We start from the raw sequence: 25826 nt of genomic DNA, 5'->3' as shown, positions 1-25826 counted from the left end.
GGAAGCTCGCTGATTCCTGTGACCCGTCTGGCTCACAGCATCACAGTAAGCGCTAAGGGGTCCCTTCAACACGTTAGCCCGAACCACAGAGCTGGACTGTCCTCCTGAGTTGGCACAACCATGTTCTCATCTCTAGTCACTACCTCCCCTGAGCACAAATTCAAACTCCTTTAGCTGTACGTTCACCACCTGACATCTTTCTAGTGATACAACCTGGCCTGTCTGTGACGGGGGCTCTTTCTGCCCCTCCTGGTTTGTTGGAAAACACCTGCCTTGGCTTTTCCAGCATGAGTCTCTTTCTAGAATCACATTTCTAGAATTGACCTTGAGCATGTTCTGCCTTACAGACACCACTGGCCAAAGCAGGGAGCTTGTGTGTGTGTGTGCGTGTTTGCTGCAGGCGTCGGGGAGGACTGGGAACAGCATGCTCTGAGCCTCGTTTTTCTTAATTTAAGAACGGGGATCATAACATGCGGTAGTGAAGTCACAGGATTGTTTCGAGAATCACTCATGATTACACTGAACCAACGGCAATTTCAGCCGACATTATTGTCTGAGTGTCATGTACCACAGGACATGCTTCACATGGGCTCTCTCGTTGAATCCTAACCACCACCACCACTTTGTAGGGGTTATTAATAACTGTGAGGCTATTATCCCACTTCACGGGTGAGAGAATTCTGCCCAGAATGGTCAACGTGGTCATGAAGTTGGCACGGCAGAGCTGGGATTTGAATCCAGGTGTTGGTAGGCTTGCTCTTGACCACTATCACTTAGAAATATACTTAAGGTAAATGACTTCTGAAAACCGTTAAAACACACACACACACACAAACAAGCTTAAAAACATTAAATACAGAAGCTACTGGGCGAGGGGGGGGGTCAGGGCATCTTGGCTGGGGTGAGGGTACCTAAGGGTATACAATTTGCTTGGGTCTCAGCCTCCAGGCAAAGGGTGTCCTTTGTGATTTAAAGTGATCCATCATCACAAGGATTCTCAACCAGGGGATGTGCCCCCTTCCATGATGAGGGATAGCAGGCAACACTCCCTCTCGAGCAGAGGCTCTTTAGGATGAAGGCAGGGAATCCCAAGTCAATGGGGGCAACCGCCCCAGGGGGAACATCACAATCTCTACAGCCTTCCTTTCTCCCCTAGGGATTCTGTTCTGTGAAATTTGCAGAGCCATCATATTCTAAGGAGAGATCTCAATAGTAATCGAGGGATACAAACTTGTTTTTCTTATGCAAACTGGAGATGTTCAGGCAAGCTTGCTTCTCCTGTGAGCTCAAGGCAGTCAAGACTGCAGCTGACTACCCTGGATACTTACTGGGCTACTTCCATGTGTTGGGGCTGAGTTCCTAATACCTGGCCCGTTCCTGGCCTATGGCAAGTGTCCATGAAGGGCTCACTGAGTGATGTGGGGGAGGGGAGGCTCATGGAGAGACAAAGAAATGTCCCTCATTGTCCTCCTGCATCCTAGTCACTGAGGCTGTGCACAGCACATTCATCAGTTTGATGTTAGAAAAACCAGCACAGATGTGGACAAATCTGTCTTCTAGGAAAAATTCTGGTCACTCAGGTTTTATATTAACTGAATATCTCTAGGATTCTTGTGTTTTTTTTTTTCCTGCTTTATACTTTTGTGTTTTATTAATTAAATTATAAATAAAATTAATACTTAGCATTTCCATAACCTGATAGTGATCATTATAATAAAGGAAGAAACGAGTATGTCAAATAGCTTATAAAGGAAGAACCAGCTTATAAAACTTAGAAATGTTTAAGCACATTGTACAGTAAATAAGCTCTTACCACAGCTACAGAACACCGACAGATGGAATCTGAAATGACTATCCCAGTAACGGTAGCCCCAGCCTACATCTCATTCCTCCTGTGACGAGCTTCCTCCTTCCTTCCTTGTTGGAAACCTCCAAACAAATTTGGGGAGAGCCCGGTTCTTGACCTTGCTTGCCCCTGGGAATTCACTGTGTCCTGTGTCTATCCAGTCTGGGATGCTGTTTGGGGTGCCCTGTTTTGGGGGTACCTTTTGGTTTTGTCCTAGCAATCAGCTTTATTTGCAAGAGCCAGGCCACTGCTGGGCCTAGAGGGGCAACTGTGGAGGTGGCCCAGGATGGGACAGGAAACAAAAGCATTCTTTCATTTTTAGAAGGAAAAAAAAAAAACCCAAGAATTTTTGATAAAGTAGGGGCTTGAACATTTTTTAGGCTGAAGGTTTCAGTGGCTTATCTGCAAGAATATTCATTATAATGTTTAAAATTTTCATAAATAGAACACTATTTAAGTATACTACATAGATGCACACAGTGGAACACTAGGCAGCCAATTAAAACAAAAATTGAATCATTTTTAAAAAACTGGTTAAAAGACTAAGTAAAAATATATGGATATATACAAACATAGTGTGCATAGAAAATAGGGATATATATTAAAATGTTACTAATGGTTATCACTGAGTGTTGAGATTATAGATAATTTTTCTCTGTATATTTCTATATTTTGAACTTTATTCAAATGAAGATGAATAATTTTACAGCCATAAAAAGAATAAGCTTTTCCATTTTGATAATTAAAAAACAAGAGAAAATATTCTAGTTCAAAAACAGCTTACCTATTCTTTACTTATCACCTTGGGGTTCTAGGTGCCTTTTCATTCTTTGGCAGAGAAGGCTGGAAACCATTCCAAGCAAAACCCAGGCCCTATTTGCAGGTGTTACTCTGGCTTGCCTCCATGTACCAGAGCGGCTGGCCATCCATGTGGCCAAGAATCTCATTTAAGCTCTTCAGTTTTCACTCTGGATGTCAATTCTAACATCTGCTCAGCTGCATATCAGAATTCAACTCCTTCAGTTCTTAGCCCTTTCTTGAACCTGGAGCCCCAATACCTCTACCCTCAGTACAAAGAGTAGAACCTTCTGCTCTCCAGTTTGTATCAAGCTCAGCTGAAAACTGTTGTACGTTGGACTGTTATCTTACAGACATTTCCTCAGTCCAGTCTTGACGCGGTGCTGGGTTTGATCCCTGCACCGAGCTGCACCACCTGTGAACCAGAACCGTACTCTGGCTCATCTCCCGGGGATGATCAAGCAGCGCCTGCAGCAAAGCACCACGTGACACTGTTTACTACATCCCAGGGACCTGCTAAGTGCCTGATGTAGACAGTCTAACCTGCACAGCTACCTCATAAAGGGAGAATTATCACCCCCAACTTTATGTGTGAAAAGCTCAGGATTAGTGAGATTGATTAACTTGGCCAACTTCAAACTGCTAGTAGGGGGCAGGGCCAGGACTCAAACCCAGATCTGACCTCAGAAGAGCCACTATTTTGTGCCACTGGGCTTCCCACCTTACTGCTTTCATGAGTCTGCCGGTGTTCTACTTTCACTGAGGGCGCCTCGAAGGCAGCACCTTGTGTTTCCAAGATTCACTGCCTGTGTGTTAGTAAGAAAATGTCGCACAATATTCTGTCACAGGGACCCAGGACAGAGAATTCTTTCAGCCTTCAGTCTCACCAAAGTTTTGTTTTCTGAGAGGATGGGTTCTACTCTTCTTTCAAAGAAGTTCTACTCTTCTTTCCTTGACCTCCAGGAAGCTCAGAGCCAAATCTGTGGCTCAGCTCTAATAACTTCCTACAACTCTGTGGTCTGCACACCGACGCTAAAACTTTTCCCTTGGTGTTGATCTTTCTTTCAAGGTCTTTCTCCTAGTTCAGATCTGTGGGTACCTATATTTTCAGGTCTGTTATACCTATTTTTGGAGGTTGCCTTAAACCCTTTATGGAAAGAAGTATGGTATAAGTGGTATCCATTTCTTCCCATAAGCATTTGTTTGAGAGCTCACTTTGTTTAACCTGTTACTGCCAAAATAGCTGACAAGCTACCTCGTATGTGGCCTCGTCACCTGCTGAGAGTGACAGTGAGTGAGCAAGCTGAGAGGGCATGGGACACCATGGGGAGAGAGGGCCCTGACAGCGCAGGCTGGGAGACTGCTGTTTACAAGTAGACCATTCTGACCTATCTACTGGCACTTTCCCTTAGCATTAAAAAACCACCACCACATTTCAGTATCTGCAGTTGAAGGAACATGTTTGTTCTATAGCGCCAGAAAACTACAGCCCCCCCCCCCCCCAACCTGGGCTATTCTTTGGTCTCTGGGAGTCAGCAGAAGCTCCTACACCGGAAGAGGATGCAAACACAGACATTCAAGGAATGGGCTGTGTCTGTGCATGGAAGCCCCAAATGGGGCAAAAGAGCCAAGGGCATTACGAGGAGCCTCAGGATTGGTGAATCAAGACTATGTCTAGATCACCTGCATGGGCTAGATCTGCCATGGGCTACCTAGCTAGGGAACCCATCACTGCCACTGAGATGGCACTGGGAATGGGGGCTGGTCCAGGTGACCTCAAGGTCCCTTTCTACCCTGGGAGATCTAGGATTGTATGGTTAGAAGCTCATGTCTCTTACCTAGCCAACTACGGATTCAGTATAGAGATGCACGTATAGTTGACACCATGTTAAATCACAGCATCTTATGCAAAGTCCAGACTGCAGGGCTGGATGACCTACCAGCCAATGCTTAGAAATGCAGTGACCAAGGGGCTGGCCTTCATAATGAGAGGATGTCCTCATGGCAACAATCACCCCAGAAACAATTCCAGATGGCCAAGTATTTTGTCTATTATAAAATGACTTTTGCTTTTGGAAAACACCTTTTCTTATGTCTCATCTCTGGCTGGTGAGTTAGTGCTCATCCTTAAAGATTCACCCGGGACATTGTATCTTCTAGGAGTCCTCTCCTAGTCCCCATTCCTGACCCCAGGTTAAGCCAGGTGCCCCACCTCAGGCAGTCCTGTAGCACCTTGACACGGCTCTACTTACTGCATGGCATTTACCAGTATTTTCTCTTTATAGGTCCAACCCTCTCAGTTGATGGAGCTCCTTGAGGCCTCTAGTCTCATCTGACTTTGTGTTTTATGACTTAGGGTACATTAGGTGTTCCAAAAATGTTTGTTGGAAGAACTGAAAAAAGGGAGCTGCCTGGTAGGTCCCTAAGATCAGAAGACTTGCACTTAAGAGCTGCCAGGGTGAATATGGATGGCCAGAGACAATTCTTGGCAGCTCTTCTCTCCCACAGGTGGACCTGGGTACACAGATGCCAAACAAGTATAGGCAAATGCCATGGGGTCCTGAAGACAAAGGAAGAGGGCTTTCAATCTGGGTCCTCAGTGGAGTCTCCAGAAAGAAGCCACATTTCTCTTTTGGCTGTATTTTGCTTGTACTTCTTGTTTTTTAAGGCCTTGGGTAAGCTTCATCTACAAGTTGCTTCACCCACGCCTTGAGGCAAAAATAACTCTGAGAATATTCTGGGCATATTCACAGAATTCATTGACATCTCCTTAACTCTACCTATAGTTAGTTCTCCCAAGTACAAGCCAGAAATTAATCTTGATAGATTATATTTGTAGAAATAAATACTGCCCCATCACAGGTCTTATATTAGGCATCTGGTCCAGGGCCGACATGTTGACTGGTCAGGTCAGCCTCTTTAGGCCTGATTTTTAGCTCACTAAAAGAATGATGAAATTAATATTTTCCCCAAGTATAACTGGGGTACATGTAGATAATTTTGAAAATATATAAAGAAAATAGAAAACCACCTGTAAACTTCTACTGCTGGAATACAGCCACCACTGCTTTTTGGTTTATTTTCTTTTTACATTTGTATATATACACAAATACTTTGATATGCTATATGAATATTTATGTATGTGAATTGAAAACAAAATTAGAATCATACTTGATGTGTGGTTTCGTAAGTTGCTTTTTCATGCAACCTTAAATCATGAATGGCTTTTTCCTGCTGCTAAATGTTGTTCAAAAACCAGATTTTTAAAGGTGGTAGAGCATTCCACCATTACCTCCTAATGTTTAACTTCATGTCTCATCCTGAGCACCTGAGTGTGAACTGGCTTAGCAAAGACTTAACAAGGAAGTTAGGCCCTCCTCTCTAAGTCAGGACTTGCTTTCTTGTAACATTCCAGCTTCGCCATGGAGATCATGCACCCATGCCCCGTGGTCACCTGTCCACATGGAACCACAGCCCAGGCTGGCTGGAGAGCAGGCCCTAGGCAGCCATGCCAGAGGACTAGCTTGCCAGGGCAGAAGGGAAACACAGTTGATCTTTTTCCTGTTACTTGGCAGGGGTTTGGAGAAAGAGTGTCAAAAGAGAGATCTGCTCGGTTTCCACCTCTCCCCACTCTTCAAAAGTCAAAGCTCTTAGTGGTACTACAGTAACCCCGTCACTAACTTGTGATGCCTTTGAAAAAGGGCACTTACCAAATTCAAAAACCCTTTTTATTTTAACCCTTCTCATCAAAAATCTTTCTCAAGTAAACAAGTCTGTTTCCTTGGCTTAATAAACACAGTAAATATAAAAGACTTTTTCCTGCTTATTGCAGATGTGTGTCTAATGCCCTGAGCTCACCACTGCAAAAATGAATTAATGAGTTGTCATGCCTCCAAACTTATCACATGTTCACACAAACTAAGCGTTCAGCTTCCAACCCGAGCATGCCTCCTCTGGGAGCCCCAGCCCTGCCTAGGGGCTGGCACAGCTCCAGGATAGCATGGGTGGGATTTTATTGCAACCATTTGTTTATGTCTTTCCTACTTCTACTGAACTACAAGCTCCTGGAGAGCAGGGACCTGTGCCTGACTCACAGTGGGCACTCAATAAATGCATTTAAGTGCACTTTGACTTTTTCCCTCAAAGTGTGGAATGCTGCTGTAGCAAACACATGCTGTATATGAAAACCTGGGACATAAAGCCTCATGCACGTTCTGACGACAAGAAAGAATACAACCACCACCACAACCGCTACTACCCCTCTCCTGTCCTGTCCTCAGCAGGACAGGAGTGACTATCTCATTTAATTCTTAGAATAGCCATGGCTGGTGGGTACCGTTGTCCATCTCTCTTTTACAGATGAAACTGGGGATTAGTTCTTGGCCAAACTATAAAGTTAAGAGATGCTGACCTGACTCTAAAGGCCACACCTCTAAACAGGACATGTGATTTTTAGTCATTTGGGAGGAGGCAAACACATGTGTAAATGCTGCCAGACAAACTGGGTGGGGGGTGGGGGGGGTCGGTAGAAAATGCCAGAACGTCTTCTGCTCCAACGTCACAAAAAATGGGATTGATTTAAAGCATGAATAACATCCATCCCTCCCTCACCCACAAAAAAATAGGGAGGAGAGGGAAAAAAAGTGATTATTATTCCTTGAATATCCACCCACCTTTGACTTTGTGACTTGGTTAATTCTCAATGATTTATGCCAATGGAGTTGAAAGATAGAGATAAATGCACCCTGACAGTGTTAATTTATCCCTTTCTAGGCGAGGGAAGAGGAGGTGATGTGTAGGAACCACTGGGCTGCTGATGCTGCCTTCTTTTTGTTCAGTGAGAGCCTCTCGCTGCTCTTGGGAGCAGAATCCTTCCTGACACGGTCTTGCTGAGGGGTTTCCCTGGCCAGGGAGCAGCCTGAGTTTTGCTGTCAGTGCTACTCTCCCCTGGACAAGCCAGGGGAAGCATTCGGGCCCCATCCTCAGGGCTCTCTGTTCTTTAGCACTTTTCTCTATTGTCATGCACTTTCACCGTCTCAGAGTCAAAGAGGTCCAGGGCCACTTTCAGGTGGAGAAAATGAGAAAAAGAAGGAAAGCTAACCACCCAGCTGCACGTACAATATTCGTTTCGTTGTCAGAGGCCAGGGGCATCAACAGCAGCTGTTTCGTGCACCAAGTTCCCACTCTGTCGGACAGCCTCCGCAGCGAAAGTCCGAAATCCTCCTCGTCAGGGACTTCAAGCGACCCTACGTATATATTCCCACAGTTTGCACCCGGGTGCTACAGGTAAAGGGAGTCAAAAGGTACAAACTTGCAGTTATAAGTGCTGGGGATGTCATGTGTCACGCGGTGACTACAGTTCACAATGCTACACTGTGTATCTGAAAGTTGTTTAGAGAGTAGATCTTAAAGTTCCCATCACAAGGGAAAAAACTGTTCAACTGTAGGTTGATGGTTATTAAAGCTACTGCAGTGATCACAATATACACATAAATCATTATGTTGTATAACTAAAACAAAGTCCTCTGCTAATTTCATCTCACTAAACCTGGAAAAAAAAAAGGGAGGGGGCGCTGAGGAATTTTAATTTCATTAAACAGATGAGAAAACCAAGAAAGAAACTCATAGCAGAGGCCAAGTCAGAAGCTGGCATAGGTCAGGACAGTGTGGTTGACTCTACTGGTCTTTTCCCTCTATGCTTTGGCTTGCCGGTACCTCCCGATGGAGAGTACTATCTGCGGCTACCAGTCCACCGAACATGTCTGCCTGCATTTCGTCATTTCTGCTTCTCCCGTTTAGTTCCTTTCGTGGCCCACATTCAGCCAAGAAAACACAGGAAAGAGGGAGCTTCGTCTCCCACATCCACCACCCACCAGCATCATGACTTCGACATTCCCTGCATATTCCTGAGCCGGTCAGAGCCGTACCACGTGCTGCGCACTGAAGATTACAGAATTTGGGAGTTGCACGTAAGAGAAAAAAGAATATCAAAGACTGCAAACATTCTTTAAAGAGAAATGAGAATTTGCAAGGGTCTAGCAACAGTCATGGCTTTTAAGGCCATTAAAAAAAAACTTTTATATTTTAAAACAACTGAATGAGGTCCTTTCTAGATTTTTGCAATAAACCTGCTAGTCCCACAGAGCATGCGTTAAAATCTTTCTGACCTATCTCACTCTATTACTTAGAAATCTGGATGGAGTGAACAGTATATAGAAGATGACAGTTTCCAAGTTACCTTGGTTATATCTGTTTTGTACTCATAGCAGCCTTCTAAGGATGATCCCAACAGGTTTGGAATTTCGTAGCCACTGAAACACTCATCTTTCTCCTCCCCCCAACCTTGGCAGTTCTGGCTGCATGGTATTCCCCTCGGCCATCGGAGATCATGACACCTCCTTCTCTGCTACCCAGTCCTACTGCTGCCTCGTCTCCTAAGTTTTCACTGCCTTCAAGATGGGGTTTGGGAAGCCTTCCGTTCTGCAGTGGACGAGATGTTTTCTTGTTGTCATGACAGCGAGAGTCTAGAATGAAAGGAGGTCAGGTGCTTGCCAGTAGGTACATACCAGCTTTTTACATGGGAACCTGCCCCCGAATTCCGCTTTTTTCTCCGGTCTTCTTTTCATCTATCTGTCATCTAAAACTGAAACTATCACAAGCTGAAATTAGCATAGATTCTAATGGAAACAGGCTTAGAAATCCTAAAGTATAACATTTCCTAAAGTATGTTCTGTAGAATGCCACCCCTGCAAGGTGCTCTCCGAAAAAGGCTCAACAGCCTGATGAACTTGAGGGACATGGCGCACTTTACCCCCTCCCGGCATTTGAGCATATTAAAGGAGCAGCAGTGTCCCTTTGTAAATGAACTATGTTCAACTCACTTGGTAGATTTGTGGGGGGACTTGGGCCTCCCTTCCCAGACCACAGGATTTCTGTGGGAAAATACTCTGAATTTCCAATCTAACTCTCCACAAGCTGGAAGTGTTCTAGACATCACTGACCTTTCTCAATGATAGCAGATATTCATAAAAACATTTTTAGACCTGTAAACAAGGGTTAAAGCAGCAATAATTTTGCAATAAAAATGTATATGTATGCATGCATATCAGCTAAAAGATAAAATGTATACTTAAGGCATTCTTTCTTTCTTTCTTTTCCTTTTCCTTTCTTTCTTTCTTTTTTTTTTCTTTTTTTTTTTGCCATTTGGGCAACCTAGGAGAATGAGTCATATCAAAAAATTTTAAAGCTTCAAGACTAGACTGAATATCGAACTGCCCTATGTAAAGGTACAAAATCTATGCTCAAAAAGGTTTTTTTTGCTTTTTGTTTTTTGTTTTTTTGGTGCAGCAAAGCTTGTTGAATCTCAAAATTGCTAAAGTCTGGTCAAGCCTGATGGCCTTTGTTGCTATTTTTGAAGTCAGACAAACTGTGTTCACCTAGAGAGGATTAGAATGGTGGATTGGTGGTATATGATGAAAATCCTTTGGAGCGGATACCAGAATCCTAAGCCTGTGGAGGTCTACCATCAATCAAACATCTGGGTGGAAAGATAAAAGATGAGGCAATATTCTACATGCTTCCAAATGTATCAGGGACGTCATGTTGATCCTAAAACTAAACAGTTGACTATTTTTTCCCCACATTTTGCTTCAGTATCCTGGAATCACACATACATTGCTAAAAACTCAAGGGGGTCTATGGCCCACAGGAATCATTTTTAGTTTGAATATAGGATATTATTTGGGGTATGATTATAAAGGCCAGTTATATATTACTTTAAAAACCAACTTACAGAGAAATGCTGCAGTAGTCAGTGAAAAGCTGGAATTCCTCCTGAAGGCTATCACAGTCTTAACCCTGGCATTCAGTGCAAACACTGTATGGAGGCAATACGCCATTCTAAGGCCTGCAGAGTCAATATTTTCTTTCTCTTGTTTCTGTTTTATTTATTTATTACTTCCATTTTTTTTTTTCCCCAGTTCTTTTATAAGAGCAGTGGGAAAGCTCTGGATCATAAACACACTTGTGGCAGGTCTATGTTACGGCGTTTAGTGGGACCGGGCTGCCAACTGTGCTGTCAGTAGGCAAAGAGAGGGAAGAGGTAGGGAAGCAGCGAACATCGAACCCCTGTTACTTAGGAGGCATTCTCCACGGGTTCCTTCATTTTAATCCTGTGAAAACCCACGAGGTACACATCCCTGTACCTGGTTTATAGACAAAGGAAGTCAGGACTCAGGAAAGTCCTGCCACTCGTCCAAGACTAGGGTGCAGGAAGCAGATCTGGGGTGTGAACTCTGATCTGCCCATTCTTTCCAGGACACTAGCCCAACTGCCTCAGTGAAAGGTGTTCCTCGCAAACCAAAATCCGCATGGAGAGAACGGAATTTTGCGCTTACAGAAACAATGGCATTTCTCAAGAATGGGGAGTTATATTTAAGGCACCAGAAACCTAATGCTGAAATGACCTTAATCAACACCATGGATCTCAAGCAAACAGACACAACCAGATATTTGAAGCAGCTTTTGTGGGTTTTGCTTTTTTGTTATTACTATTACTCCGTACCACTTTTATATTATTTTTCACATACCTACCCAAATAGAAGGGATTTTTTTTTTTTAAAGGCACATGAACATTTTTTCCTGTTTTCATTCTGCCAAAACTGAAAGAGATGAGCCACCTGCAGGGTGATACAAATACTCTGGGCATGAGCCTAATGGACCTTAGAATGGTGTGTGTTTTGGATTATGGGAATCTTTGGTCCTTGGCTGTTAGTCGGAGCTCACAAAGAATGCTCCAAGAAGTTTCAACCCATGACACTGAACTGTGGGCTGGCCTTCTAAGACACATTATATTGCACTTACTGTGTACTTCTTCAAATATGTATATTTCAAACACACCAACGAGCTACATTTTAATAATTCTTCTGATTACAAATTATTTCATGGTTGAAACCATATGTGTTCTATCTGCTTCAAATACAGAATGCCCAATGTACTGTATTAGAGATACTGTCAAGAATTCATACCACATTGAGGGTATCTATCTACCTATCTTCAAGGAACTTGTTGTCTAGAATTGCTTTCATTTCTCGTGTCTGTAGTAAAGGGCTAATATTTAGACTAACGACAAACAGGACCATAAGAGGTGTAATACATAAGTATGTCATTACGAGACTACCTTCTGAATAAGCAAACAGACCAAACCTTGGTGTTCCCAATTATTATTTGTAGGTGTCTAATTTGTTTGACTACCTTTCAATAGAGAAGACCACAAATCATGTTTGAGGCACTGAAATTATTTTTCTTCCCAACAAACCTAGATGGCTACACCCTACTATTTACAAGTGGCCACCAGAGAAACCAACAGGCATTATTATGCTTTGGTACCAAAGGAAGATAGGATTTGTCACATCTGAAACGTGAAGTTAGTAGTTGAACAACAGCAATTCGGACACCAAGTAGAAGCAGGGTTCTAAATTTAATGGATGACTGACAACAGGGAAAAAGCTCAGGGAAACCGAGTCTGCAAAATGTCCTACCTTAGGTACACCTTGACATTTGAGAGACAAGCCAAGTATCTTAACTGCAAGTTAAGCTTTCAACAAACTGCAGGTAAATTTGGTGAAATGTTTTATCTGTCCAAAGACAGTACTCACCACATCAAAGGCAGTAAACACGTGACAGTAGTGGTGATTGGACTTCAAATCTTTTGTGATGTAAGCAAATGTTGAGAGGTCTTCCGGGTCCTGGGCAGCACAGGAGATATTACGAATTTCATGCTCAGCAATTATGTTCTGGAATAAATGAAATAAATGACGGTTGTTTTCCTTTGCAAGCCAGCACATTTTAGAACCAAGGCAAATGACTTGAGAATCCATTGCATTCCCCCTTTCCAGAATGTTCTAGACCAGCAACATTCAAAGTGACACAACAGGCTACCTGTGGGCAACAGTATACCAGGTCTGGAAGGAATGTTTTCGTTTAATTAAAAACAACTTAAGGTAGTCATATCCTGTAGCAGTGGTTCTCACCAGGTGCTGTGAGCAGAAGCACTCTGGGTGACAGACACGCTTTTTTAAAAAACAGTAGTTACTAAGCATTTTATGGTTTTCATTCCCCATATACACCTATAGATAGGCACTGCTGCCTCCTGCTAATTCTGTCTGGAAAGGATCACCTGTCACACTCTGCATGCGGGGAGAAACTCTGTCTCAAGGAGCTCTGTAAGCCCTTCCCCATCTCGCTCCTCACTTCCTGTGCTCCCCACCCCCCACTGCCCCAGAGCCAAGACAGGTATAGAAGGAAGTGGGCAGCTGGAAGCATCAAGGTGCTTGTTCTTTAAAACAGTTTTTTAAAGGATAGTTGACACTTAATGTTACATTAGTTTCAGGTGTACAATACAGCGATTCAATGTCTCTGTATGCTATGCTAGGCACACCGCAAGCATAGCTGCCATCTGTCACCATGGAATGCCATTACAGTGTCAGGGACTACATTCCCTCGTCTGTGCCTTTTATTTCCAGGACCTATTCACTCCATAACTGGAAGCCTGTATCTTCCACACCCCTTCACCCATTTTGCCCATCCACCCCACCCCTTCCCTCTGAAAACCCTGTTTGTTCTCCATATTTATAGGTCTGATTCTGCTTTTTGTTTATTCATTTATTTTTTAAGTTCCACACGAGTGAAACCCTATGGTATTTGTCTTTTTTGATCTTACTTCACTTAGCATAATACCCTCCAGGTCCTTCTGTGTTGTTGCAAATGACAAGATCTCATCCTTTTTACGGCTGTGCAACACCCCGTCGTGGATGTGTACACATGTAGCATACGCAGACTTTATCCATTCACCTATCTTTAGACCCTCAGGTTGCTTCCATACCTTGGCTACTGTAAATAAGGCTGCAATAAACATAGCAGTGCATGTATCCCTTTGAATTAGTGTTTTGGTTTTCTTCCGCTAAGTACCCAGTAGTGGAACTAGTGGATCAGACGGTAGTTCTTTTTTTAACTTTCTGAGGAACCTCCGTACTGTTTTCCATAGTGGCTGCACCAGTTTGCATCCCCACCAGCAGTTCAAGGTGCTCGCTCTCGCAGACTCTGGGGAGGCTGAGGAAAAGAGGTGGGATGAGGGAACAACCGCTCTGCATCCTTCCGGTCTTGGATGCCCGGCCTGACGAGGACGACACCTTACTAACTCCACCCACCGTGCCCAACTACGAGTGGGTGCTGTGGCTCTTCTTATCATCTCACAGGTGGGGAAAATGGTACTCGGGGTAAGTGCCTTATGCAGGGCAGGTGGCAGAGCTAGGACGCGAATGCAAAGCTGCCTGACTATGGAGCTCAGCCCCACTTCCTGGTTTTTTTTTTTTTTTTTAAAGATTTTATTTATTTATTTGACAGAGAGAGATCACAAGTAGGCAGAGAGGCAGGCAGAGAGAGAGAGAGGAGGAAGCAGGCTCCCCGCTGAGCAGAGAGCCCGATGCGGGACTCAATCCCAGGACCCTGAGATCATGACCCGAGCCGAAGGCAGCGGCCCAACCCACTGAGCCACCCAGGCACCCCCCACTTCCTGGTTTAATAGCATTTCACTTCTTTCTCTCCAGCATTTCTTCATGCTATCTCCCTGCCAGTGGGCATCTAGGAGCAACTGGTGGAAGGCAAATGAAGAAAGGTTTAAGTATCATTACTCTGAAGCACAACATAACCAAGGAGCATTGCGGTGGCTGCAAACCCTGCTAGAAATTTCTTTTGATACACAGATGTTTTTAAAAAGAGAAAAAAAAAATCACAGAACTATGCAATCATTTTTTTATCTTATCGTATCCCATGTATGTTATTTTTTGCAGTTGTCAGAGATCTAAAACCTTTTCTACGTTAGTTATGCTAATTACTTCTTAATTGCACAGTCTTAAATAACCTGTTGGCCATAAAACGTTCCACGTATACCCGTCAATGCCTAAAAACGCTTACAAAATGTCCTTCCCTGCCAGCACCCCCAACAAGTACTTCATGTCCCTTGCTCTACTGAGCTGTGTGGTCGGGAAGCAATTACAGAATTAACACATAAAAGAAAATTAAATTAAGGCATTCTTCACTGTGGCCCTGTATGTTGACACGACATGCAGTGCACCGTCAAAAATAACTCAATTTGAAACTAGAATTCCATAAACAAGTAACATCCTATTGCAAGACACAGTTTCCAACTAGAAGGTCTTGATCTTCTTCTGGCATTCAGGTAGCAATTCTTCAAGTAGAAAACTAAATTAAGAACTAGTGAGTCTTAAAATGAATTTCAGAATCTACAGCCTTCACAGAGAAGATGTTAGCAAGTGCTGAGAGCCTCCGCCGTCATTTTAATGGGGGGCTGCCGTGACCTTGGGGAGTGTGGATTAGGGGTCACCTATCATGATCCACTGTCACCAGAAATAGATCATTGGCTCCAGTTTTGTTTTTTGTTTTTTTTTAAACTAAATTGGCATTTTGTGTTCCTGAGATCTTTTGCTAGCATATAGTAGACTGGAATATCAACTTCTGGGGAAAGTACTGCAGTGAAAAAAATGCCCTGTGATTTTTAGTACGTTGAATTCCCTGTGTCTTGCCAATTCACAAGATGCTACTTGTCAACGATCTTCAATGACGTGTGGCAGCATCATGGCCCTGGGCAAAACAGTAAAGTAGGTAAAGGATATCTTTGGAGAGCTCTCTTTATTACAGACTGTATGTCTGTGTCCTCCCCAAATTCATAGCTTGAAATCTTAGGGATCCCGAGATCCTAAGCCCTGATGTGGTAGTATTTGGAGGTGGGGCCTTTGGGAGGTGATCAGGTCCTGAGGGTGTGGCCCTCATGATGGATTCATGCCCTTACAAGAGAAGAGAGACCTCGCTAGCTCTCTGCCACGTGAAGACACAGAAGGAAAATGCCGTCTGTGAGCCAGGTTATGGGCTCTCATCAGACATTGAATCTGCTGGTGACTTGACCTTGGACTTCCCAGCCTCCAGAACTGTAGGAAATAAATGCTTATTATTTAAGCCACCCAGTCTGGTCATTTGTTATAGCAGCCCAGACGGACTGAGACATCCTTGCTGTCTTTCCTGCCCTTCCCCTCATTTTCTGGAATCTCCCACTTCTCCACCCCCAGGAGCCCAGGGCTGTCTTTTAGCTGCCCTCCTCTGTGTGCTCCATGTTTCCAAATCAGCCTCCCCTCCCCCTACGGAAACTTTTACTCCTCTCTTGCTGTGGTCCAGAGGGAAGGCAGGCTAACAAATGTATTCTATATTCAGTTAAGAATAACTGACGTGTAATCATCTTAACTATTGTATGCAGTTAAGTGAGTTCGTATCGATAGCCTATGTCAAGAGGCACTTTGGAACAGAACTTTCTGATCCACCCATGGGGCTGGAATGGCATGAAGCCCTGAGAGCTTGCCCTCTCTCTGCACTATCTTCCCAGAACAGCGAGGCCAGCTCTCCATGCGGAAGGTGCGTCCGAGACCAAGGACACTACAGCTGGAGACTGGATAGTTGGTTTCCTCCTCGGAGAAGATGTCAAGGAGGAACTCATTCTTTCTATCATCTGCCACGCATCAGTTAGTGGCTCCTCCATAAATGAACAGTGGATGTCCACATAAGGAACAGGTGATGCATCTTCGTTTAAAACAGACTCCACTTCTGTTGCTCAGCCTCCATATCGAGGCATGTTCTAAGGAGACTAGAGCTTTTAAAAGGCTCTAAACAAAGAGGGAGGAGGGGCTCACGCCACCCCTTCTTTGGGATGGAAAGTTTGGCAGCTCAGCACTTGCAACAGGGACAGACTGTTTTTCTTGTCTTTTGCCTTTCATCATGTTGAGAAACAGCTAAACCGGGGCCTGCCTTGTGGGTATAGAGGACAAGTGTGTGGTCCAGCCAGTTAATAGAAAAGTTCTCAGAAGGGTGTGTGATGCAAAGTGTGGGGCCTAGGAGTCAGCCTCTCGCCGCTTCCCTCACTCCTGGCTCTGCCAGGCAGGGCCTTTCTCCTGAGTCCCCCTCCTCAGGCCAGGCCTTCTCTGGGAGAACTTCAGAGAAAGTACCCGAAACAGAGGCAGCAGCCCCAGCTGGAGAGGACCCTCCTGGAGAGGACCCGTGGAGAGGCTGATGCAGATGAGAACAGCACACATGCTTAATGCACTCTTAATTTGACTCTGAGCTTTTTGGAAAGAGAAGTATGTGCTATTAAAAAAAAAAAAAAAAAAAAAGGAAGAAAAAGAGCGAGCGCTTGTTTAAGCAAATGTTCTGAATTATTTTGTGCTTAAAAAACAGCCTAAGCCCTGTTTGAAGTTGGCATTCAAAAAGCAAACAAACAGAAACCAAACCCCAGTGCTGCACTCTTCCTAATTTAGCTGGATGGGAAGACTGAGGAAGGGGTCAGGGCAGGCGGGAAGGCAAAATGCAGGTCACTCTTTGCCACATACTGGGTGTGGGGACTGTGCCACTTCTTGCAAGATGCTGCTGGTTTGAATACAAGGCTATAACCAAACTGTCAGAGACCTCTGGGCGAAAGGCCTCACTAGAGTTCTCTCTGGGCTGTGGATCTCCAGAAAGCTGCTGTGCCCTATCTACAACATTTTAGGACTAGGTCTGTTCCAAGTTCCATTTTGAATTCAAGACTACTTTCTGCTCCCTTCTTAAATCAGGACTAGTGGTTCGATTTGTTTCCTAAGTTCTAGGCAATATGTTTATAAGTTTCTATCTAGGTACCTAGCCCTTCCCCACGGAGCAGCCGAAGTCCTGGATTTCTTGGATTGAAAGGAGACAAGTGCTTTGTTGGAGGACTCATCTTTTCTGGCCTAACAGGGGTCACAGTTCCGTTGGAGCAGCATACTGCAAACTGGCCGGTGGCGGTGGAGGGACAGTGGCCGTGTTCGCTTAGGGGGTGGGGAGGTCGGGCCAGGGTTCAGCCGGTCCCCATGACCAGCTGGCTGTAGGACTGCAAGGCAGTCACTTAGCAGAGACCTGAGGCCTTCTGTTACCGCCCCTGAGCTGTCTGGTGGAACAAGCACCCCCAGCTCTGCAGGCAGAGAGCGAGCGAGCCCTGCAGCAGCCAGAGAGGGCCGCTTAGGAAGAAAGCACAGTGAAAGCATCAAATATGAATACGAAGGTGTGACTCCTGGCTCTGCCTCCTTGCAGGCTTAGCGGCCTCTAGCCCTTCATCTTGTGAAGGCTTCAAGTAGCCGCGTGCTTCTCAAGTCCTTCCAACCAAAGCGGCTCCCCAAGACAAGGCCTCCCAGGGCAGGGGTCCCTGGGGGCAAACAGAAAGCAGGCCTCTGGAGTTCAAAGCTGCGCTCCTCTCCCACGGGGAGCGCTAATCCGAGGTCGGCCTTTGCTCCAGAACCGGGCGGCCTAGCGGGGCTCAGCGGGCACTGCCGGGGCCGGGCTGTCGGAGCGCAGCTCCCCTCACAACACAGCCGGAGAACGGCCCTTCAACAATGCAGCCTCGAGGCCTTTCGGAACCGGTCCTTCAGCCCTGGCTGGTGGTGGTGCTTCTCGGCCTTCTGCCTTCAACTCCCACCCGTGCAGCCCAGCACTCTTTCTTTCTTCTGCTGCTCTAATCCGATCTCTCTGCCTTGGCTTCTCACACACCAACGGCCACACTGTGGCCCTGAGTCACCCACTCTCTCCCTCTCCACTGTTCTATCGGGCTAGATCGGCCACACTGCAGACACTGGGAGGGGGACACTGTACACTTGTCAGTGTAGAAGTCGATGTCCCCCGATTCCTGAAAAAGCCACCAGGCACGTGGCATCGGAGAGAGACTGGTTTTGCCTGCCACCAACACAGGCATTTTGCCTTTGCTCTAGATTCTGCAAATACGCTGGGGACCACCTCCAAGACCTCGAGCGCTATGCTGACCTCTTTAGTGTTTCTAGTCACACAGGACTATCTTCTGTGTATTGGTCAGTGCTCACACTTCCACACAACAGCCACGTGTGAGCAGGCATTTGTGGAAAACTCATCTCATTATTGGCAACTAAAGCAGAAATGTCTCCTCAAGGTATGGGAGGATCAGGTTCTGCAGCCCTTGATGTGTCCACAAGCCAAATGCAGCAAGACAGGGAGAGCAGATTCGAGAAGCTGCTGCTAATACAGGCCCAGCAGGTCACAGCACCAGCTCCACAGAATGACCACGGCCTTAAGACTCTGGGCACTTTTCAGGGCAAATACCACTTGTTTAGAAATTGTTAGACTCTAAGACTCCTGAGGTGGTTAATCTAAGGAAGTGTCAAACTCTTGATACTAAAAATATATTGCTATTCGTGGTTTTCAAATGCAAATGGAAGGAGAGAGTTGCTCCAGGTTAGGGAAACACCCAGATGCCAAAGCCTTTCTTGAACCTTAGAAACAGTGACAGTAATGGTGTTGTCAATGAGAATGCCATAATGTTCTGGAACTTTAAAAACCAACTGACTATAATTTAAGGATAAAGAAAGTTTGTGCACCAGTCACTAAAAGTTGCTTCCAACTAATAAAGAAAGCAAATCAGTTGGGATTTTCCTGATGACGATCTCCACAGTGTGATCACACGACAGCTGAAACTATCATTTCCCACAAGGCATCCGACTCCGTGCTTTGGAAAGATCAGCCTGCCCCATCGTGCTGGGTTGTAAGCTTTCGGTCCAGGTTTCAGAACCATTGCTAAAACTGGGAGGTTGTTCTAAGTAGGCCCAGGGAGCCTGGGCTTGTCTGAATGCTGACACAGCTATCTTCCCTGTTTTGTCGGATACACCAGGAAACCCCAGAACTGGCTGATTCCGATGCTCAGGTTATTATAGCCACCCAGGATTCACCGCCCGTGGGAACCCCCCACCTCGGTGTCTAAATCCAGTTGCCCTGGCCCTAAGTTAACTATTGTTTAGTCCACCTGTTCCATGACTTTGAGTCCTTTTCTCCAAACTAGAGTGAGTACAATTAGGGGAACCCCGTAGGGGGTTCTCACCAACGGGGACCTTTCTACAGTTTGTCAGTTGGGAGGATACAGGAATAAAACACGTGGACATCTGGGGGTTCTGTGAGGAGGAACTGGTCAGATTTGGTTGTTTATGGAGAGTGACCGTAGTCACACCCAAGCGTTCTAGTCTAGCCCTGGTGCTCTGTCATCGTCACCAAGAAAGGGACTCTAAACACTTAAGTAAAATGCAGCCTGGCTCTTCGCACTTGACCTCAGAGCTCATGAACTGTTTCCACTGTGAGTGCAAAGTCACAGCATGCCTTGAGCTTTTTTTCCTGATTGTGTCTCTTAAGAAAATACAGTCAAAATCCTCTCCTCTGTCTCAATAGCTGAGAATAAACGCAATTAGAAGATACAAAAGTCAGAGAATGTGTTCCTTGCGTCAGGTGTTCACTGAATCCAAAGAAAGGATATAGATGTCGCTAGAGAAATGGAAGACAAATGTCCTGGTCCTTTGGCCAGTAATATTTTCCTCTGATGGCGGAATGATGACAATGCTACACTTTCATTACATATGTGACTTTTTTTTTTTTCTGTTGTAATGTTCTCCAGATCCAAAGGGCCAGACACTAAAAGGCCACAGTCTATTAGAGAAGCACACACAAAAAGCAAAACATGTATAGGAATCTTAGATGAAATCCCCAGATGCAACGTGCCCTTCTGTGTATATGTATGAGTGAGTGTGTGTGTGTGTGTGTGTGTGTGCACGCTCACACACCTACAGATGCGTTCAGGGAGCAGAAAGGTGGGGGGCAGGACATGAATAAAATGAGAAATGCTGGGCATGATGGGAGCAAAGTATTTTAGATCATATGCCCAGGAGTGTATCTGGCGTGACAAACCAAAGAGAGGGGCGGTACTCACCTTATTTGTTGCATCAATAAATTTGACTCCTTTATAAGAGACCGAAAGAATAATAGTGGGGACCTTCTTCATTTGCTCTGTGGACTTCTGAAATTAAAATTAGAAAGCTGTTAGAGCAGTGTGTGTTGCATGGCAACTGAAGTACATAATTTCTCCTCTTAAAAGATAAAAATGAGCCCAACTTAAAAACAACACACACACACACACACACGCACGCACGTGCGCACACACATCAAACACACACCAAACACACTAATTTAAATGTATGTCTCTCTTCTCTTAGGCTCAGCCACGGTTTGGGCTTCTAAAGTGTCTGTCTTGCACTTGAGAATCTAAAAAGAGCTTGTTCTGCCACTTCCCGTGGGTGAAGGAAAACTCCCTTTTCCCTGACACCAAAGGGATCAACGAACAGCCCTGTCTCCCACTGCGATTTCCAGCAACCGTTCTTTGACTGGAGTTAAACCGTGTCAGAGTTAACTCCAAGGGTGAGTTTAGCATTAACAAAACAAATGCCACCACTCCCCCTTTCTCCCAGAGTCATTCTTTCTCCAAGGCACGATGTAGGTCTGAATCGTGTAGTTAGAAGAGGGATTTAAGCACCTCATTGTGAATTTTTCTTGAACCTGGCCAAATCCTGAAGAGCAGACGAATTTGTCGCCCCGTCACTGGTGACTGCAGGACAGAATACCCCCCCTACCACAGCGAAGCCCTCCGGAACAGTCCGTATTTTGAGCCACAGCAAAACCGGACAGTCCAGGTAACCTCCTTCGTCATTTAGAGCCGCTAGATTTCCTCAGGCTAAGTTCTTAGGACAGATGCTCATGCCGGCTTCACGTGCCGCTAGTCTGCAGCTCTGGGAGTTTTATGCATGTGCACAAACTTTCTCCACAATTTAGGATGTGCCTTTTCTGTTTAGTTTGATCATTCATCATGGGTCTCCAATAGTCTGGGTACTTGATTCCCCACTATGGTTCCTCTTAATAAGCACATTAAACATCAAAAAGAACCTACCTGACAGTTAGCCTGGTGGATTTTCCAGAGAAGACAGGTGGGAACAAAAGAGGAGAGAAAATACATAAGAAGGTAAGGAAACCATTTCAATAATTCTCCGACAGCACAAAGTCCTGAGAAGGTAGAGGGAGAACAGGCTTTACAGGTAAACGCGATAGAGCACAGCCTCTCTTGCAGGAGTGGCTGAGGGTTCTTCAGACCCCATCTCTCCCTTCCTGTCCCCTCATCACCATTCATGGTGCCACACAGCCTCGTGCCTGACGCACCAGAACCTTCCACTGTGGACGTTCCCCAACCACCTGTCTTACGGACAGTAAGGGAACTGGGAGAAAATATTACCCAATTTTCCATTTTTAAATTCCGAAATGTGACCAGAATTAAAGAAGCCTTTTAGTTGGACAGTGTGAATGGAACTCACTGAGCTTAAAAACAATGTTACATCTTTCACTTGAGTCATGGAAAAGGGGTTTCACATTCTCCTCTGATTGTTTGGACGCATCTTCTGGATAGCCACTCCACTTGTTTCAAAGATAGAGATGACGGATCAGTAAGAATGTTACTATTTAGTATTTATTAAAAGTTTCATATAGTATAGAAAAAAAGCCTTTCTCCTGAGTTGCTTTTTAACTAGTTTTAAAATTACTTGAACTTGCTAGTTTTCTTTTGCGCTTGCCAGAGATTTAAAGATTTTATTTATTTATTTTTGTGTGAGAGAAAGAGCATAGGCGGTGCAGGGGGTGTCACAGAGGGAGAAGCAGACTCCCCACTGAACAGACAGCCCGAAGTGGGGCTCTATCCCAGGACCTTGACCTGAGCCAGAGGCAGACATTTATAGACTGAGCCACCTAGGCCCCCTGCCAAAGAAATTTAGACACTTTTATCTTTTTAGTGCTTTATCCAAACAACTCTTAAGTGTACAAGATAGGGGTGCCTCGGTGGCTCAGTCACTTGAGCCATTATCTGCCTTCAGCTCAGGTCATGATATCGGAGTCGAGTCCCGGGCTCCAGCTGCCACCCCCCCTCCCCACCCCGCTCAGCAGGGAGTCTGCATCTCCTTCTTCTTCTGCCCCCCCAACCTCCTCTCCCCCTCCCTCTCAAATAAATAAATAAATAAATAAATAAATAAATAAAAACTTTTTTAAAAAGTGTGCAAGATAAATCAAAGGTAAAGCTAGAAGAAATGACACTCAGTGTATGGATTTTAAGGCAATATCATGGGCTGAGCTCTGCACAGGGAGACAGCCACGGCTGGCATGGACAGTGGCTGGGTGCGCTGAATGTGTGAGGAATTCTTTGCAAAGGTAACAGTGGATTTCAACAAATTACCGCGCTCATTTCTTGCCATGAATACATTCTATCAGACAGATCTAGCCATACCGTGAAGTAACATATAGCTAACATAAGATGAAAATATCAACATTTAGTATTAAGAAAAACCCCCAAAAAGGAAAAAGCAAAACCATTTGTTATCCATTCGGCAGCCGAGTGGTTATGGTAGGCGGCCCACTGTGCTGGGAAAACTCTGAGTCTACTTCAGGGCATGTCAGACAGACCTCAAATTGTATGCAAACGACAGTCTGCAGAAAGCAGCTGTCCCAAGGGCTGTGTTGAGCAGACTCGGAGCCTTGTGCCTGGACTCAGAGGGAGAGAGGGTTGGGAACGATGTCTGTGCGGGACAGGGCGAGGAAGAGGCAGCACAGGAGGTACACACCACAAAGAGAAGCTGCAACAAAAACGCTGATAAACGCACCAGTGACACGCACGTGGGGCTTCCAGAGTACAGAGCAAAGAGAGGCTCACTTTGCAGGGGAGAGCGGGGCAAGTCTTCATTACTCATTCAACAAGCACCATTTGCCTGCTGGGGCTGACTGGGCTGGCTTTTAAAGGATGGACAAGGATTTCCTGGGTACCCAAAGAGGACGTTCTGGCAGAAGAATCCACATGCACATGAAATGAGAAATAATAGGGTGGGTTTGGGTAATTGGTGGAAATGAGCTGGTGCAGTAGGTTTGGAAGCTTGTGACTCTGCCAAGCCAGAATGCCCTGGAAGTGTTTAAGGAGGGGGTGGGTGGCAGAAAGACAAGGTTGGTGATTGGATGCCCTGGAGCAGCTGAGGCTGGAGGCCGGGAGGCAGGAACCAGAGGTGCGAGCTCAACCCCGAGACCCCTAAGCACCCGAGCTGGAGCGGAAGCCACAGTCATGGAAGAGATGAGGACTCGAGCGGCTCTGCTACCCATGTGCCGTGGAAGCCGCGAGAGCGAGAGGACGTCACAGATGAAGGGGCCATTCGCTGAGATAAGCGGGTACTACAGGGAACAGGCTTTTGCAGGAAACCCTCGCTCGCATGCTCAGTTCGATAATCAGGGGGCGATCAGGCGAATTGAGAAATGAGCATCTGATCTAGAACCCCATCTGCATCGAGGGGGTGCCTGAGGACATGGGAGCAGATGAGGTGGCTTAAGGAGTGAACAAGAAGAGCGCGAAGAGGCCCCCGCCCGCTCAGCGCGGCTGAAACAGAGCGGGCAGGAGGCTGAGCGCGGAACCGCAGACCCCGGGGGCAGATGCCGTAGAAGGTGCGAGCGGCCCCCGCGGCCACAGGCACCCACCGAGGAAAAGCCCAGCACAGGGGCTGGCACACGGAGCGGCTGCTATTTTTATGGGGTCTTCTGCGTGAAATCCCTGACTTTTGCAACGGGAAAAACGCGTTGCTGATTTTATGAAGAGCAGCCGGAGGACAGTGGTGGCCGCCGAGGAAAGAGCGCGGTGATTTGCGCGACAGATGCGAGGGCGCGGGAGCGGAGAGCTGGAACAACAGCGCGGCGGGGACGCGGGCTCTTCCGCTGGAAGGAGGGCATCAGTGGTGACTTCTGTCCCGATAGGAAGATTCTACATCGTATGTTCAGCGACGCTGAACAAAGAAGAAAATCTAAAGACAGTCATTTCTTTTTCTTTTGTGGGTGCCCAGGATCCCTGCTTTCCTAACTGGAGGCCATCCTGGCGCAGCCCGTGCTGTGGGCTGTGCCCGGCTGCGGGGGATGGGGGGGCACACATCCCAGTCGGGAGTCCACACCGCACCTCCCTCGGCTGAGCGCCTTGACAAGAAGATGAGGGACCCTGGCTGGCCACAGAGGCACTCCGCGGGCCTTCAATGACTTGCTCCTTCTTTAAGGCATTTATAATTCTATAAGAGATAAAAATCCGACCTCTTTCAGGGGATTTTCTGTTGGTGGACAGAGCTTTCAAAGAGGTCTTTTCATATGTTATTTTAACCAAAGATGAAAACACATAGAAAGAAAGCAAATACACTGAGTCTTCAGGGGGAATAATTCGGGGGGGTGGGGGGCAAGAAATCCAATAAAGCGCCCACTTCATTTTATGAAGGCTCTACAGATAGCAAAAAGTGAGCAAGGGCTTCAGTCCAATCATAGGCAGCCCACGTCCTATTGTCTGCACTTGCTCTTACGTGTTGCAATTACGGTTTTCTTTTCCTTCCCAGGGACAGAGGCAGCTAGGCTGGACATCACTGGTCAAGTTACAAAGCAATTGCTCTTGGGCAATGCTGGTCACTATGATCTATCTGAAAGCTCTGCTGGGATTCTGAATAGTTAATACTCCCATATATGTACATATGTTAAAACATTCGAGCTTTATTTATTTGTATAAACAGAATTCTCTTCTTCAGTAAAATGCTCAGAGCAAACCTTGTGCTATGGTTCTCTTTCTTTCCATTTTTTCCCCCTATGCCACACTCTATGGAATTTTAGAGGCTTCCCCCAGTCCTCAAATTCTGCCCCGCTCCCCACCTTCAGTGCCAGCTTTACAGGAGAGACTGATTTGTAATGAGGACCTCCAGATACCTTAGCAGCTGAATACTCCCAGGATGCCCCAAATTAACTTAACCTTTAGAGCATCTTGCTCTCCTGCTAGAAAAGCATTATAGTGAGAGTCAATTGTATTTTGTTCACAATTCCCCCAAATAAGATTGTCATCCTTTCATTGCTCTAAGAGAAACAATATTTAGTTATATAGGGATGCTACATTTCTGAAACCTAAACTAAAAGGCAACTTCTGAATCTTAACAGCAAAGCCAGCTTTACATTTAGTGCTTGGGTTTCTCTGTAAGCTTTACACAGACTAGGGATTCCATATCCCTTGTATCTGCAGGTGGGTGCCCGAGATACCGTTCTTAACAGGTAAAGTAATTGAACACTTCTACAACATTTTTTTTTAAAAGAGGGATTTTTTGGATTCACCCAGGAAAGCAATACCATCTTTTGTCTTTTCCTTTTTATAAATTATGAATTGCTTGGAATCTTTGTATCA

At 45.5% G+C, this 25826-nt stretch overlaps 1 protein-coding gene across 25 annotated transcripts in view; it reads right to left on the bottom strand.

Annotated features, from left to right (window-relative positions):
* Positions 1-25826, bottom strand: part of ANKS1B (ankyrin repeat and sterile alpha motif domain containing 1B) — a 1111154-nt gene that overhangs the window by 15701 nt on the left and 1069627 nt on the right. For all 25 annotated transcript variants that reach the window (XM_032346661.1, XM_032346662.1, XM_032346658.1 and 22 more), the window contains 3 exons: positions 21504-21515; positions 20493-20579; positions 12301-12438 (listed from right to left, as the gene is read on the bottom strand). In XM_032346661.1, coding sequence (XP_032202552.1) covers positions 12301-12438; positions 20493-20579; positions 21504-21515 — 237 coding nt within the window. The remainder of the gene's footprint in view (positions 1-12300; positions 12439-20492; positions 20580-21503; positions 21516-25826) is intronic.

Source organism: Mustela erminea, chromosome 6 (assembly GCF_009829155.1).
Source record: "Mustela erminea isolate mMusErm1 chromosome 6, mMusErm1.Pri, whole genome shotgun sequence".
Taxonomy (NCBI): Eukaryota; Metazoa; Chordata; class Mammalia; order Carnivora; family Mustelidae; genus Mustela; species Mustela erminea.
This window is presented reverse-complemented; position numbering and strand designations above follow the sequence as displayed.